This window comes from Psammomys obesus, unplaced genomic scaffold, assembly GCF_907164565.1.
Source record: "Psammomys obesus unplaced genomic scaffold, mPsaObe1.curated_primary_1811, whole genome shotgun sequence".
NCBI classification, from domain to species: domain Eukaryota; kingdom Metazoa; phylum Chordata; class Mammalia; order Rodentia; family Muridae; genus Psammomys; species Psammomys obesus.
Window position 1 is genome coordinate 7,200,924 of NW_026585504.1, and position 16,185 is coordinate 7,217,108.

The following is a 16,185-nucleotide window of genomic DNA, read 5'->3' on the forward strand; positions in this document are numbered from 1 at the left end:
AGTGCAAAACTGAAGCACCAGTCAGGCCTCTATAATCCCACCAGCCCCAAGGGGCACGGTCAACCCAGCGCGGCCATTGCCCTTTTGTACATTGTTCTTCATTCTGCCCTCCTGACCTTTTCTATAGTGGAAGGTTTAGTTGTGCCCAGGCTCTGCCAGTCATCTGTCTTAGAAGCAGACATGCTAAGAAGGTAGAGGGAGAGAACTAATCCCCAACCTCCGTCACGTTGCAGGAAACAGCTGTTAGAGTGGCAGAAATCTAAAGGGAAAACCTATAAACGACCTCCCATGAAATTGAAAAAAAAGAGAAAAATCATAGAGGAAATGAACATTTCGTTCTGGAAGAGCATTGAAAGAGAAGAAGAAGAAGAAAAGAAAGCCCAGCTGGAGCTGTCCAGTAAAATTGACAGCACTCTGACAGAATGTCTGCGGCTCATTGAGGAGGTGAGTGAGAAGGGTGGGCGTGCAGGGCTCTGGGTCCTGCTGCTTAAAGCGGTTTCCTTACAGAGTGGAGCCGCGGAAATGGCCTTCACCTCAGCGGGAATCCAGCCCTATTTTAAATGTAGAACAACAGTGACAGTAGGAGCAGTAATAATGATGAAATGGCAGCTCAGAAGTTGGGGGGCTAGCCTAAGCCATTTGGCTCCAAAAAGAGACAAAAAAAACTTTCTTCTGATGTAAGGGTCCAAAGAATAAACAACATTTGGAGGGGGCTGGAGAGATGGCTCAGCAGTTAAGAGCACTGTCTGCTCTTTCAGAGGTCGTGAGTTCAACTCCCAGCAACCACATGTTGACTCTCAAGCATCTATACTGGAATCTGATGCCCTCTTCTGGCATGCAGGTGTGTACGCAGATAGAGCACTCAAATACAATAAATAAATAAATCTTAAAAAAAAAAAAAAACATTTGGATTGAAATCTAAGTCAATGAAAGGTTTCTTTCAAATTAGAATTTCCTAAATACTCTTGGTTGATGGGAGGTTTAGGATTTGTTTTTCTTTTTTGCATGTGGATCTTTGCATGCATAGCTGCAGCATATGGATGCAGTGCCCATAGAGGCCAGAAGAGGGCACTAAATCCCATAGCTGGAGTTACAGACGGTTGTCGGCCACCATATGGGTGCTGGGAAGCAACCCTGGTCCTCTGGAAGAGCAGCCAGTGCTTTTAGCCAGTGAGCCAGCTCTCTAGCACCCCTGAGTACTTCTGGTAGCTGGAAATGGTAACCTAATTGTACGCATGCACTTGGAGCCTACAGATGAGGTTCAAGTGGGTGGGAGAGGAAAGGTTTGAGTCGGAAGCGATTGCCTTAGAGAAAAATACATTAGTGAAAACTGATATGCTTCACCTCTAGGCAGAGGTTAAGTAAAAGTAAGCCGGTCTGATAGTGTTGGCCTTGGGGTGGGGTGGGGGGGGCAGGCAACCATTGTTTTATAGTTTTCACCCCAGTAAACGGTAACTGTTTCTCCTTTGTGGAATTAAACTTCGGAGGTCTGTGTGTTTGATTTGCTCTTGTTTTCATTTTTAAAAACACATGAACACATTCTTTTGTGTGGGGGCCAGGGGTAGGTGCACTTATGGGCACATTCATGAGCAGACCAGAGGGCAGCCTCAGGTGTCATTCCTCAGGCACTGGCTTCCTTGTTCGGGGTGGGGGGATGGCTGGGGATTGCTATGCTTTGGGTTGGGTTTTTGTTGTTGTGGGTGTTTTGAGGCAGGGTCACACAGGCCTGACACTCCCACGTAGACTGGGCTGGAGGCTAACTGGCCGGCGAGCCCCAGGGATCTGCTTATCCCCACCTCCCCGGTGCTGGGATTGCAAGCATGCACTAGCAGCCCCAGCTTTCGCAGGTTTCTGGCTATCACATAGTGTCCTTTTACTTGCAGCACAACACGGTGCTACCAAGCTCTCTCTCCACACAGCACTCCCCAAATCAGCATGTTCTTAATATTAAATAATTTCAAATAATAATGCAGGTGAGTGACCAGACACCGCCTAGCCCACCCTTCCCAGCCCAACCTGCTCCTTGAAGGTGGTGATCACCCATTGCCGGCTGTCCCTCCTTTTTTTACATATGTGAGACAATGTAGATACGTAGAGAAATGAGGCAGATTGTTTTGTTTTTCAAGTCACACTTCTTTTACTTTACATTTTTATTTATGTTTTCCTAGTTTTGATCAAATGAGTTGGGTATTTTCTCTTTTTGTTTACACTCTGAAAATAGTTTGTATATCTTTTCACATCCTTCTGTGGTCACTGATTGTTCTTGTCTCTTGGACTGAATGTACAGTGTATAGGCCGAAGCAGGCAGATCACAGATTCAAGGCCAGCCCAAGGTACAGAGAGAGTTCATGGCCAGCCTCAAATGCACAGTGAGCCCTATCAGAAAACTAAAGGGGCAGGGTTTACTTAAGGTTTCCTCAGTGATCTTTTTAAAGGTTAAAAAAATCTTTTGGATTCTAGTAATTGAGTTCTGTTTTTGTTTTTGTTTTTGTTTTTGTGTCAGTATCTACGCCTGCCAATTGTTTTCCGAGCTTTTAGTTAAAAGCTTAGATGATTTAATCAGTCTTAGTTTCTTATAAATATGATGAATGCTATAAACTTGCCTCCTGGTTTTGCTTTCTACTACCTGTCATATATAACTATTACTAGTATTACTAATACATATATTACATACATAATATAATAGATAATAATATTATTATTATTATATATTATATAACATATAATATGTGTTATATAATATATAACATAATATATTATAATAATATATTAATATTAATAATATATGTTATGTATATATGTATACATATATAACTAATATTCATCAGCCAGGGTCAGATCATAAAAACAGAATGCCCAATGTGCTCCTTTCTGAAAGAATGATGTCAGAATTGCTCTTGAAGGACTCCTTAATGAGAGTTTTTCCTTATGTTTGTCCACTTTTACTGACCAGATTTCTAAGTGTTACATAAATTCATGACTTGCTTTGATTTCTTTGATATTAATATTGCCAAACCTCTTCCTTCTCTTTCTTTCTTTCTTTCCTTTTTTCTTTTTTCTTTTTTGTTTGTTTGTTCATCTGTGAGATCTTTTTCCATCTCTTTAGTTTTAAATCCCTGGGTTGGTTTATATTAGGGATGTATCGTGGATGTATATAGACAGAAACACTGCTTTAAGCAGCGTGTAAACAGATCTCACCCTCCACAGTCAGCGGTTGCTCACACATCTGAACTTAGCCCTGACACTTGACTTTGTAATTTCACTACAGGATTCTGCTGTATTCATGTTCTTTCATTTCTGTATCTACTGTCTTGTCCATGTTTCATAAAGGAACTTATAAATTGATGAAACAAAATAACATGCTAGATATAAATTCAAGCAGGTTTGCTTATGCTTGGAAAAGCACCATTATCTTGTCTTCATGCTCTAGTCATAGTTTTAGGAGAATTTTTAACTACAAGTTATTTTCTCTAAAAATTTTAAAGCTCCTGCTTTAGTTTTTTTCCTTGTGTCTAGAATTTTTGATTTATTGAGTCATGTCTGTTTGACTATCATTCCTTATAAGTAATCCCTTATTTTCTCTTGTCTAGATCCTTTTAAGTTATTTAATAATTTTGGTTGTTTGTTTGTTTTTTTTCAAGGCAGGGTTTCTCTATGTATTGCTGGCTGTCCTGGAACTTGCTCTGTAGACCAGGCTGGCCTTGAACTCACAAAGATCCACTTGCTTCTGCCTCCCAAATACTGGGTATAAAGGTGTGTGCCACCACTGCCTGGCCTTAAGTTATATTTTTATCCTTTGTTTTCTAAATATACATACATGCATACATATATATGTATATACTAGTTAACTAACTCTACATACATATATACCAGTTAACTCTCCAAGAACCTTCAGTGTGAACAATTGTTAATCTGTCTAGTCCTTAAACTTTTTTTGTATGGCTCATTTGGTTGTGTGTTCAACTTTGCTCTCAAACATCAGGAAATTCTTTTATATGGATATTGAAATTAGTAGGCAGGAGGTATGCCCGTGAGAACTCTGAATTTTCATTTTGCATTGCTCGTTCTGTTGTGTTTCACTGGGCTCTGGGAAAATTCCTTATAACTGCCTGGGCTCTATGGTAGCCGTGTTCCCTTGCCACTCTGCTGATACTGTCTCCTTTGCCCCCTTTTATGCTGGTCTTCATTCTTTGTTGAGTTGTAGAGACCTTTTCTGTCATGTTGCTCTTCTTCACCATTGGTGTTTCTCAGTTGTGAGTGTACACTTATGCCTCCATGTCTCCAGAGGAGTTTGTGAGTATAGCAGAGCCTGGACTTCTGAGTCCATGCCACAGTTCTGACCTGGGCCTACATCAGAAGCCATTTCTAAGTCCCTTTGTGTGGAATTCACCCTGTTATATATCTACTTGCCTAAATGCCCAGCATACCTCCACATACATACCTTGACATTTTCATACTTCTGCTGCTCTTCATGCATGCTGCACTTAGTCACGTGGGAAATAACCGTGACTTAATGTCCATATTACTATGAATATGTGGTTTTTTGAATATTTTTAATATGTAAGCAGTATTTATTACACTAGGTCTTAATTCTGTTTGAGTCTTTCATCCCACAAAAATATAGAACATATTCTTTACCTTATTCTGTGGTAAATGTTTTTTTGTCTGTTTTGTCTTGTATAACTCTTAAAATTTAAAGATTAATGTTAAAAATTTTTATTGAAATGTACAATTAAAATGGGGATGTTTATATGTTTGTTATATATGTACTATACCTCAGCAAAATTGAAATTTTAACTTCAGAAAGATTAATGCTTATACCTTCAAAGATATGAGTGTTAACAGTGAAATGGCAAAAATTATATCTGGTATTTCTTTTCCCAGGGTGTACTTCCTAATGAAATATTTACCATATTGTCCAGCATTCCTAAGGCTGAAAAGTTTGCCAAGTTCTGGGTGTGTAAAGCAAAGCTGCTGGCAAGTAAAGGCGCATTTGATGCCGTTGGACTGTATGAAGAGGCCGTGAAAAATGGGGCAGCAGTGAGTATATGTCTTGGATGGGCGCCTTTCATGCGCTTTCTTTGGGGCTTGCAATAATGTGGTTCTATATGACTGTCAAGCTTCCATTCATGGGGAGAAGAAGGAATACTGGGCTAAATCAGATCAATGCGCATTGTATGCACATGTGGCTGTGTCACAGAGAAGCCCATTGTTTTGTGCAGTCAGTACACTGTAGCAAAAACTTACTCAATTAATGAGGCAATTACCGAATGTGAAGTAAAATGTAGTCTTAGCTTTCTTTTGTTTGTTTGTTTGTTTGATGGTTGTTTTGTTTTGTTGGTTTGGGGGTTTTTGTTTGGTTGGTTGGTTGGTTTGGTTTTTCTTTTTGGCTTTTGAGACAGGGTCTCACTATGTAGCCCTGGCTATCCTGAAACTTGGCTCTGTAGACCAGACTGCCCTCAAGCTCACGGAGATCCACCTGCCTCTGCCTCCCAAGTGCTAGGATTAAAGGCGTGCACCACTACTACCCAGCTATAGAAGGTACTCTTTTTTTTTAGATTTATTTATTTATTATTTATACAGTATATTGTACTCTGCCTGCATGTGTGCCTGTAAGCCAGAAAGAGGGCACCAGATCACAGCATAGATGGTTGTGAGCCGCCATGTGGTTGCTGGGAATTGAACTCAGGACCTTTGGAAGAGCAGCCAGTGCTCTTAACCTCTGAGCCATCTCTCCAGCCTAGAAGGTACTCTTTATCAATGCATCAATTAAATTACTTCTTAGAAAATAGAGTTAAATTTATACCAGTAGAATTTTTTTTTTTTTTTTTTTTGGTCAAGTACTTGTGCCTCACTTAACACTAATTGTGGAAATAAGCAGTTTGGGAAGTCACAATGGAGAGGTGCAGTCCAGCATCACAATGTGGTGGTTAAATGTCATTGCCTCCCTGACCCTGTCCTCAGCTCCTCACGTCTGTAACTGCACACATGTGCACAGTCTGTCTGTTCTCACTCAGTGATGTCTTCCCTCACCTACCCTCCTCATGTTCTCTGCTCCCCAGAGCAAACTGATTCCGTTTCTACCTCCGTGGTTTCAAAACACACTTACGTGGCTATTTTAGATTTTTCACTTTCAGACAGAACTTGTGGACTTGCAGATGAAGACATGGCCTTAACCTTCTTTTCCACAGATGTGTCCATGTCCCCAGCTCTCACACACACATGCACACAGCCCTGCCTATTCTTGTGGACCTTTGCCATCCTCCATGTTTCCGTTAGCACCGTATGAAAATTCTGGTCACTCTGGCATCCTCACAGTTATTCATGTGTAAGAAATACGTGGCTGTACTGAGCAATGGAGTATGTACTATGATTTCAAACACATCTTCTCCTTTTCCTAGAATTAGCACTTTATTTTGCCTATGCTTAGTTTTCTGAGTATTTATTACATACTAATTTTCATGTTCTTTAATTTTCTAAATCATGTCAAGACTTTGGATAATCTGTTGGTTTATTTTTCTTAGCGACTAGTCTAGGCTCTTAGCATCTCTCTTCAGCAGCTGCCCTTCCGGCTGTTCTCCACCATCCAGTCACTGCATACTTGTCTCCTGACTTGCCTGTTCCTTCTCCAGTGCTTTTCCTCAGCTCTGCCTGTTGTTTCAGTCTCCATTATTCATTGAAGGATTTACCCAGATGCTGGTGAAATTGGGACACACACACACACACACACACACATTGATTTGAAAAATGTATAAAAGGCTCTGGAGGCTGGGGGAGGTGCTCAGTCAGTAAAGTGCTTGCTGAAAAACATAAAAATCTGAGTTTGAACTGGGGGCAGTGGTGCACACCTGTAATCCCAGCACTCAGGAGGCAGAGGCAGGCGGATCTCTGTAAGTTCCAGGCCAGCCTGATCTCCAAAGCAAGTCCAGGACAGCCAGGACTACACAGAAAAACCCTGTCTCAAAACAAACAAACAAAAACCAAAAAAAAAAAAAAAAAAAAAAAAAAAAAAAAAAAAAAAAAAAATCTGAGTTTGAGCCCCAGCACATATATAAAGTAGCCAGTCATGGTGACACACTTACATGCCCAGCACTGGTAAGGCAGACAGGTGGATCCCTGGAGCTTTCTGACCAGCTAGCCAAGCCTAGTTGTGGCTCCCAGGTCCTAGAGAAAGATGCTGTTACAGAAAAGAAGGTGGGTGGCTCTTGAGGAATAACAAAGGATGACCTCTAGCCTCCATATCTATATATGCGCACATGTGCACACAGTCACATACACACTGAATGTGTATACATGTATCCACACATCAAAAACAAGCAAAAGAAGGCTCCGGCCATATGCTATGGGCTTCCTCATAGAGGGATATGGCTGCCCTGCTGGGCTAGAGAACCCTCAGTGTCAGGATCGTCAGCTCTTTCCTCTGTAACTAGTCAGAGTATTAGGGGAGGTCTGCTAGGCTCCTTCCTGTGAGCTAGAAACTGTGCCCCAGCATTGGGGAGAAGAGAGCTGGGAGCCTCCTCAGCCTGAAGCCTCGGGTGTACCCTGCTTTCAGGTAGACACCCACCCAAGTCTTGCATGATATCCCTGAGGAAAGTGGAGAATATGTCCCAGTTTTCTGTTAGGTGAAGGGGGGAGGGCAGTCGCCAGGCTGCATGGGGTTGGAAATCTAGGTTAGAATTGGAGGTCTGACCCTTCGGTAAATGCTCCAGAGGCCTCACCTCCTGTTCTGGAGTTTGGAAACTCTGTGGTATGCATCAGGGTTTTCCTAGCCACACTCCCAGCCCAAGATTCAGCTCTCCCAGGGACCAGTTGGCTTTCCTTCCAGCATTCCAGCTTCTAAAACCTTGTTGCTATTCATTTTCTCCTGTGACTCTTTTTAATCCTTTATTTTTTCATTTCAGTAGAATTTCAAGAGAGATTAGAAATAAATGTGTATTCTGTCTACCATCTTGAACAGAAACCTATGCAAATGCAAAATATGCTTCCTATCCTGCCCTTACCCCGTTATCCCGACACTTGGAAGGCTGAGGCAGTAGAATTGCAATGAATTTGAGACTAGCTTGCTCTACATAGCCTGACTTAGCTTAGTTTACACTACTGAGTAATACCTTGTCTTTAAAGTTTTAATAATAAAATATACTTGATGCAAGTATTTTATAATTCATAGTCATTACAGTATGTGTGTGTATTCCCCACTACAGACGCTTTCAGCGTAACTTGTTTGGTTGGCTTGCATCTTTGGTTTGGGTTTTGTTTGCCAGTTTTGTTTTTGTTTTTGTTTTTTTTTTGTAGTGGGGTATTTTGTTTTGCTTTGTTGAGACAAATGTATGGTCTCACTATCTAGATCAGGCTAACCTGGAAGATCTGCCTGCCTTTACCTCCAGAGTGCCAGGATTAAAGATGTGTGTCACCATGCTTGGCCAATTGTGTGTGTGTGTGATTTGATACAGAGTACCAAGTTAGGAAAAAAAATTCCAAATCTAATGTTCCCACAGTAAGACAGCATCTGGCTCTGTGATGTGGTTTATGTGCTTTTCTACACAATGGAGCTCTTTGTTTTTCTTTGCTTGGGTGATTTTTTTTTCTTGGTCTTTAGATACATTAACTAAATAAAGGAAAGAAAGAAATGGCCAGGGAAAGACATAGAAAAGGCTAAAAAAGACTGCATGATGGGACTGTGGGTGAAAATTTTCCTCGAGTTTAACCAATGGTTCAATCTTTCTGAAATACAGTACACAACTTTTATCATGAAAACAAGAATTAAATTGGTAACACCGGTACATGATACATTTTCTATCTATATAGCCAGCTTTATGTCTTTGAGGCAGAATGTTTATTAGGAATACATCTTTAATGATATGATATAAATTAATAGGAAAAGAGAATTTGATTTACAGAAATTTATTATAACAACTCTGAACACATCTCTTCAATAAAATTGGGTATGCCTGTGTTTAGTCAACATTTTCTATTCTTTTTTTCTCTCATGAATCTTTAAAGCTGAATCATTTTAAGTGTGTTTATCACTGCATATGGGACTTAAAAAGAAAACATTTTTTTTTTTTGTAGAAAGTTTATTTGATGCTAACCAAAAGTCCTTAGCTCAGTGTTTCTGTGAATGCTTTTAATACCAATTGTTTATTTTGTTGCCTCCAGCCAATACAAGAACTGTGGGAAGTGCTGAACATTTTGCAAGATCCAAACAGAAACACAGAAGGTATGGTTGACATTGCGTTTAATTCCCTCTCTTGAGATATACAAGTAAAAACCATTGAGGAAGATGTAGTTGATGTGAGAAATGAGTCCCCTGAATCACCTCCCATCTCTTGGTCTTTATGGCCTATCATTTTTAGCTATAATCATCCACTGATTTGCTTCTATAATTACAAGTAAGTATATTCCCAACACTGAGCAAAGGTTATGTGTGTTCAGCAGCCTGGGCAGTGTGTCCTGCTTGCCTGGAATCCTCCATGGGAAAACAAAATGGCAGTTTATCAAAAAGAAAGACAAAAAAAGAGATGCCATGGTTCAAGTTATGTATTAATCATCGTAAATGTCATTAGTTGGGTTTTGTTACTGTAAAGAGATACCATGACCACCACAACTCTTTATAAAGGAAAACACTTAATTGGGGCTGGCTTACAGTTTCAGAGGTTTAGTCCATTATTGGCATGGTAAGAAGCATGGCAGCATGCAGGCAGACATGGTGCTGGAGAAGTACTACATCTCGATATGAGGGCAGCAGAAGGAACCTGCCCCACTGGGTGTGACTTGAGCATATATGACCTCAAAGCCCACCTCCGAAGTGACATGCTTCCTCCAGCAAGGCCACACCTCCTAATAGCGTCACTCCCTATGGCCAAGCATTCAAGCACATGAGTCTACAGGGGCCAGACCTATCTAAACCCCCTTAGCTGTCACTGTTACTACTCAGAGTGTGTCTATGGGAGTAACTGTACAAACTCAGTGACACTTAGTAAATGGTCAACATACTGTTTATGTGAGTGGAAAGGGAAAATGTGCTGTATCTTTAAAAGATAAAAATAGGCTCTTATGCTGAGACTATGGCCAACCTTTGGGCAGAGTGCAGGGAATCTTATGAAAGAAGTGGGAAATTGTAAGATCTGGAGAGGACAGGAGCTCCACAAGGAGAGCAACAGAACCAAAAAATCTGAGCACAGGGGTCTTCCCTGAGACTGATACTCCAACCAAGAAGCATGCATGGAGATAACCCAGAACCCCTGCACAGATGTAGCCCATGACAGTTAGTCTCCTAGGGGGTTCCATAGTAATGGGAACAGGGACTATCTCTGACATGAACTGATTGGCCTGCTCTTTGATCACCTCCCCCTGAGGGGGCAGCAGCCTTACCAGGCCACAGAAGAAGACAATGCAGCCACTCCTGATGAGACCTAACAGACTAGGATCAGAAGGAAGGAAAAGAAGACCTCCCCTACCAGTGGACTTGGGGAGGGGCATACGTGGAGAAGGAGGAGGAAGGGAGGGTTTGGGAGGGGAGGAGGGAGGGAACTACAGGGGGGATACAAAGTGAATAAAGTGTAATTAGTAAAAAAAAGTTAAAAAAAATAGGCTCTTATTATCCTGGACATCAAATATTTTTTCTTTAAGAATAGGTTTAAGGTGGCCATGGTAGCTTATTCTTGTAATCCTGGCTGAGGATTACATTTAATTCAAGACCAGCCTGGTCTACAAAGTAAGACTTTTTAAAAAAAAAAAAAAAATGGGGAGAGAGGAAAAGAGGAGGAAGAGGAGGAGATTTAACTAGGGACCATAACATCATATAGACTAACTGCTACAGACAAAGTAGCTAGTACTTAGAGGAACAGAGAATAATATTTGATGGGCTCAGATGCTTGCCACATGTATTTATAGTGTAAAGGAAGAAATGGGAACTCATGCCTTTGTATTGTTGGCCTTATTGACCTCCCGTAGGGTCTCAGCCTCTAGACTCAGTGTCTGCCCATCTCTGTCTTATTTACTTTCTTTAATGTTTGTTTTTGAGCTGTCATAAAAAATGTTACTATGACATTTTTTATTCACAACCTAATACCCCTAGGATATGAGGGGATTAAGAGACTGAGTAAATTAATTCTAATAATGTCAAGAAAATTGGTCTACGGTATGGTGAGAGGGTGGAAGGAGAGTGACTAGCCTCTCAGAACTCTCCTGAGAGCAAATAGGATCAGAATGTGATCAGTGCTATAAGGGGATCACAGATCCATCTTCAATTGGCAAAAATGCTCAGAGGGTGTCTGCAGGGATGCCTAGTGGGGTGGCCTGATGTTAAAAGGAGCTTGGCAGGAAAGGGGGGCACCAGGAGGAATGAGAGGGGAGTAACAGTGGATGGATTGATCAATATACATTTTATAAATGTATGAACATTTCAAAGAATAAAAAAATACTTTTTTAAAAAAAAATATAGCGAGGGGAAAAAAAAACATAAATGCCAGTTGGAGTCATACTTCTTTATTGACTATCTAGAGTCCATGAGGATCACTGGAAAGTCACTATATATATTGCTTCTTGTTTTATTGATTTGTAGTTTCACTGTTAAGTTACTTATTCTTACTTCCCTTCCTGTCCCTGTGTGAACAGCAGTCACCTCTGACTCCTTAGCTGCTGAACCTAATGCCACAGCTGTGGAAGAGCTGGCCAAGGAGGAGGAATCTGGGCAGCTGAGTCCTGGTCTAACCGAAAGGGAACAGGTTGCAGCACCTCAGAAGCCCACAACAGAGTGGGATAACACTGGTATCAAATTACAGATCGCCCCAGTCCCCAGGTAAGCAGACTGAATTCTAGCCGAGTTCTCATTTTTTGTTTTTTGGTTTGTTTTTGTTTTCACACTTGCAGAGAAGCAGTAATTTATAGATACCTCTGCTTCAGATCCAAGGGCCCAGGGTGTGGTGAAAAGTGTAGGTTAGTAATTAGCCTCAAAGCTTTAGTGAGACTGAAAAAGACACAGGATCGGTGCTGAAAGGAGATCTGTGATCCAGCTTCAATCAGGAAAGATATCCTGTCTGTCATTAGGAAGGAGCTGAGGTAAGTAGAGGTTAGAGCTTGACAAGCCCCTCCTCCCACCCTAAGTCATGACTGCAGTGAAGTCAGTGCTGCAGTCAGGCAGGTGTTAGCATGAATCCACACCCCTCCTGCATCCAGTCCCACCTCTCCACTCTCATTTGTCCTGCCAGCCTGGCACAGAAGGAGCTTGTCGGGGCTTGGTCTGGTGCTGCTGTGTATTTAAGTGCTAAATACTGGCCTTCAAGATCTGGTTGCAGTCCAGATGAGTACATTTTCACCAAATGATGTGTAAACTTGATTCCCCAATAGTCTTTGATGTGTTAAATAAAGTTGCTAACAGCCAGTTGCTGGGCAGAGTAGAGGTAGGCGGAGCTTCAGTTCCCAGGCTAGGGTCTGAGATATGGACCATGAGGCCAGCAGAAGCTGGAGAGAGGGAGAAGAAAAAAGATGGAGAAAGAGGACGTGGACTGATGAAACAGATCCAGCCTGGACAGGATGACTTATTGACCAGTTACTTGGGAAATGCAGCTGGGTAGTAGCCAGACTAGCTTAGAAAATTAGTTTAATCATACCTACCCAGTGCTGAAGCTTTTTTAATAAGCTGATGGGTCTCTGTCTCAATTTGCAGGGCCTAGCCACATCATAGAATGGCAACCTAGAGTTTAAACATTTTACAACAAGAGCTGGAGAGTTCCAGCTCCCAAGTTGGTGTGGAGGAGACGGGGCAGTGGCAGCCCTGAGAACAGCAAGGGCAGCAGAGCAGGCCACAGTCAGACCACTTGGGGCCTTCTGCTTGCTCTTTGCTTCTGTTAGTTGTATGTTGAAGGCAGAACTACGGTCTTTTTGAGGCAGTAGGACAGTACCAATGTTGTTTCCAAAAAGTAAGTTTAGCAAACTCTTCTTCTCTGTTGGTGCTCCTGAAAGGCCGTCCTTGACCTCCTCTCCCTGGAAGGCACAGCTAGACTGACCCCTTACCCATCATTGCCCCACTGCTACTGGCTCATGGGTGCATGGAAGCAGCCATTCGGTCCAAAGCTCACCTGACATTGGCACCAGAATTACTATTTTAAGAGCTTCGAGAGCAAGCTGGCCCACCTGCTGGTCTCTCATAAGCGAATGCAGCCGCTGGTTTTGTGAATTTCAGGTTAGTCGTTCATGGAAAGATTCCTGAACGCATTGGAAGGTTTGCAAGGAAGATGCACAGTTGTTGCAGTTTCAAGACATGGTTTGGTCCAGCATCATAAGAGACGTTGAATAATTTACAGTCAGCATGAAAATGACTCTTAGAAGTCATTAGTGCAGTCAAGCTTGGTGTTGAGCCCGATTTCCTCACGACCTGTAAACATTTATGAGCTGAACACATAGCAACTGTAAAGTAGTTGACCTCACATAAGAACCATTTCACCCTTTGTTCATAGCATCCTTATGCTAGCACCATCCAGGACTTCCTGTGCATCGTGGAAAAGCCATTGCAGGTTGAGAACTACTCCAGACTTGTCTCTTGTCCAGCTTACTCTGAAGGGCCGGTTATGCTTTATTATGAATAATAAATAGAATAAAAATAGCATGTTTCTGTAGCTGTGAAGGTGTGAATACATCCTTTGGTCTCTTTCAGAATATGCGGTTTGCCAGAAGCACAAGACATGAAGCTGATCACTCCTGTGCGGCGCTCTGCCAGGATCGAGCGAGCTGTGGCCCGCTACCCGGAAATGCTACAGGACCATGACGTCGTGGTGGCCTCTCTTGACGAGCTGTTGGAGGTGGAAAAGGGAGATTGCTTTGTCTTCCGTGAGAATGAGGCTTTGCCTGTGACGCTAGGTTTTGAAATCCTTGAATCATGATCTTTTGATGTTTGTTTTTGTCTTTTAGTATTTTAGTAGTTTTTTCCTAGGGCTTGCAAGAGGTGAGTGCCCTTGTCAAAATGCCCTGAACTAAATGTATACTGAGACACCATGGTGCAGATGATAGGCTCTCGGGTCTGAGGAACTAATGCACTGGGTACGTCAGATTGTATATCCCCATGAGAAAACATTTGGTTCGGGTGTTTTGTTATATAGTTTGTAACAGCTTTACAGCATACATAAGTTTCAGAATACCAAATATTAGTTTTTCTCAAATGTAGAGGGGAAAGAACCACTGTGCTGTTCTGCAATGATCCTGTTGTAATTATTTTCATACTCAAAGGCTGAAGCTGTGGTATGACTGACTTTCCCTTCCGTGTCACCTCACCCCAAGGGCAGGTTCCTAGAGTGGGAAGAATTGAGTTTTGAAACTCGTTCACCAGGCTGGACCGTCAAGCTCCATACATTACAGAGAGTAAGGTTTAGGCTAGCCTTCACTCAGACCTTTGTCTTCCATTCCAGTGACCCTGTAGAGGAGGCTGACTTGTCCTCTCTAGGGAGGCTTCCTCCAGCGAAGCACAATCCAGGATTGAGGTGGCCACCTGGGTTTTCTTATGCCCAGTCCTCATTCTGCACTTGCTATTCGGAAATGCTCCAAGTGAAAACAGAAGTTGTGGGGACAGCACTCGCTGCATCCAATCTTTTCTCTGCCAGGGGATTCATGGCCTGAAAATGCCATGTAAGCCCCAGAGCCCATGGCGGGGCTTTTTTCTTCTCTTTCTCCTTTTTTCTTCGCCCTTCTCCTAAGGGCGGTTGCTCTTAGAACGAAAAAACAGACTTGTTTTGTAAATATAATGTATAGAAAACCTAGTCAGCACATTTTAAAATTTCAGTTCTGTTACAATTATTACTAATATCTAAAATAAAACTATTGAATAGTTGTTTGTTCCTGCTTGTTTGTTCACTTTAGTATTGTGATGATGGCTTTAGCAAGAGATGTAGGGTTTTCTCTGGGTACATTTGTAGCCTGAATGAAGAGTCTGACCATGAGCCTCATGAGGAAATGAATTTTACTGTGAGGAAAAAAGGTGCACCTCTCAAGATCAGGCTTATAACACCAAGATTCATAAAGCTGACCTAGAAGGCCTTCATGTCAGAAGACTAGCCCTGTGTGAGAGATAGATGTCCATCGCCACCAGCATGCAGGAATGTGTGCAAGCCAGCTCAGAGGGCTTCCTTGAAGTCAGCAAGCTGCAGTCTGAAGCCAGGCCCTCCAGGGAGGAAGGAACTTGCTTCAGACTCCAGCTTCAGCCCTCACAGGCCCTCAGGATGGGGCCTGCAGCGCTTTCCTGGACTAGAATGGCTCAGTCGCCTGTGCCCTCACCTCCCCAGGCCTGAGAACCACTTGATTCAGCACTGGCTTTATCGTTTGCTGCTGGAGCAGTTTTGCCTTCTTCATCACCAGTTCCTTGCAGGATGTCTGGCCGTCCCTCCCTGACACTGACAATACAGTGTGGGCTGAACTGGTGGTATCTGCTCATGTTTTATTTCAGGACTAATTGGAGACTTTTCAAAGCCTGATCAGACTAAACAGAGCCTTCATGTCATGAGAACAATTGAGGCTGCAGAAAACCCCTTATTCTGAGACACTTTCCAGATATTTCTTGAAGCTCTCATTTGCTCAATGGATGTTTCCTGACAGAGGGTCAGGAGAGAGAGCAAGAAGTGAGGCAAGCCCCAACCACCTGGGAGGCAAGTGTACAGGGAATTGTAACAGAAAAGTGGGCCTTTGTGTGGGTGCAGCCCATGGGGATTGGAGATGGCTTTTTAGAGGGAACTACTGTAAAGTCTCTTGAAAGCTAAGGAAGATTATATATGGGAGGATATACTTATCAGTCCTCGCTGCCAGGAAACTGCTCAGCCTTCTGCATACTAGAAAAGACTGGTGTTATTTCTAAGAAAAAACAGAGTGGAGATGTTCTTAGAATCCCCTTTCTCACCTCCACTCCAAATAGATGAAGAGGAATGGACTTGGCCAAGGGGGTGCATGTAACTCAAGCCCACACAATGAGATCCAAGCCTCACGACAGCCAGGAACATGGCTGGACGAGGAGTCATGCCTCCGTCAGGACCGGAGATATCCTTCCCATGCTCCTCTAGAGAGAGGCATCCTGATAGAGCTGCAAACCTAAGGCCTAAGGCTAGGCATCTCATTTACTGTATAGACCAAACCTAGAAAACAGTTCCAACACAAATATGGCTAATGCTATGCATGGAGCTGGCCTGAACCTGGGCTTTCAGTTTA

At 42.4% G+C, this 16,185-nt stretch overlaps 1 protein-coding gene across 1 annotated transcript in view; it reads left to right on the forward strand.

Moving 5' to 3' along the window:
- The window catches only part of Ckap2l (cytoskeleton associated protein 2 like), a 26,614-nt gene extending 11,862 nt beyond the window's left edge, over nucleotides 1–14,752 (forward strand). The window contains exons 5-9 of the mRNA XM_055614259.1: nucleotides 234–444; nucleotides 4,885–5,040; nucleotides 9,157–9,217; nucleotides 11,617–11,800; nucleotides 13,655–14,752. Of these exons, the coding sequence (XP_055470234.1) occupies nucleotides 234–444; nucleotides 4,885–5,040; nucleotides 9,157–9,217; nucleotides 11,617–11,800; nucleotides 13,655–13,880 (838 nt within the window). The 3' untranslated portion in view covers nucleotides 13,881–14,752. The remainder of the gene's footprint in view (nucleotides 1–233; nucleotides 445–4,884; nucleotides 5,041–9,156; nucleotides 9,218–11,616; nucleotides 11,801–13,654) is intronic.
- Nucleotides 14,753–16,185: the final 1,433 nt, after the last annotated feature.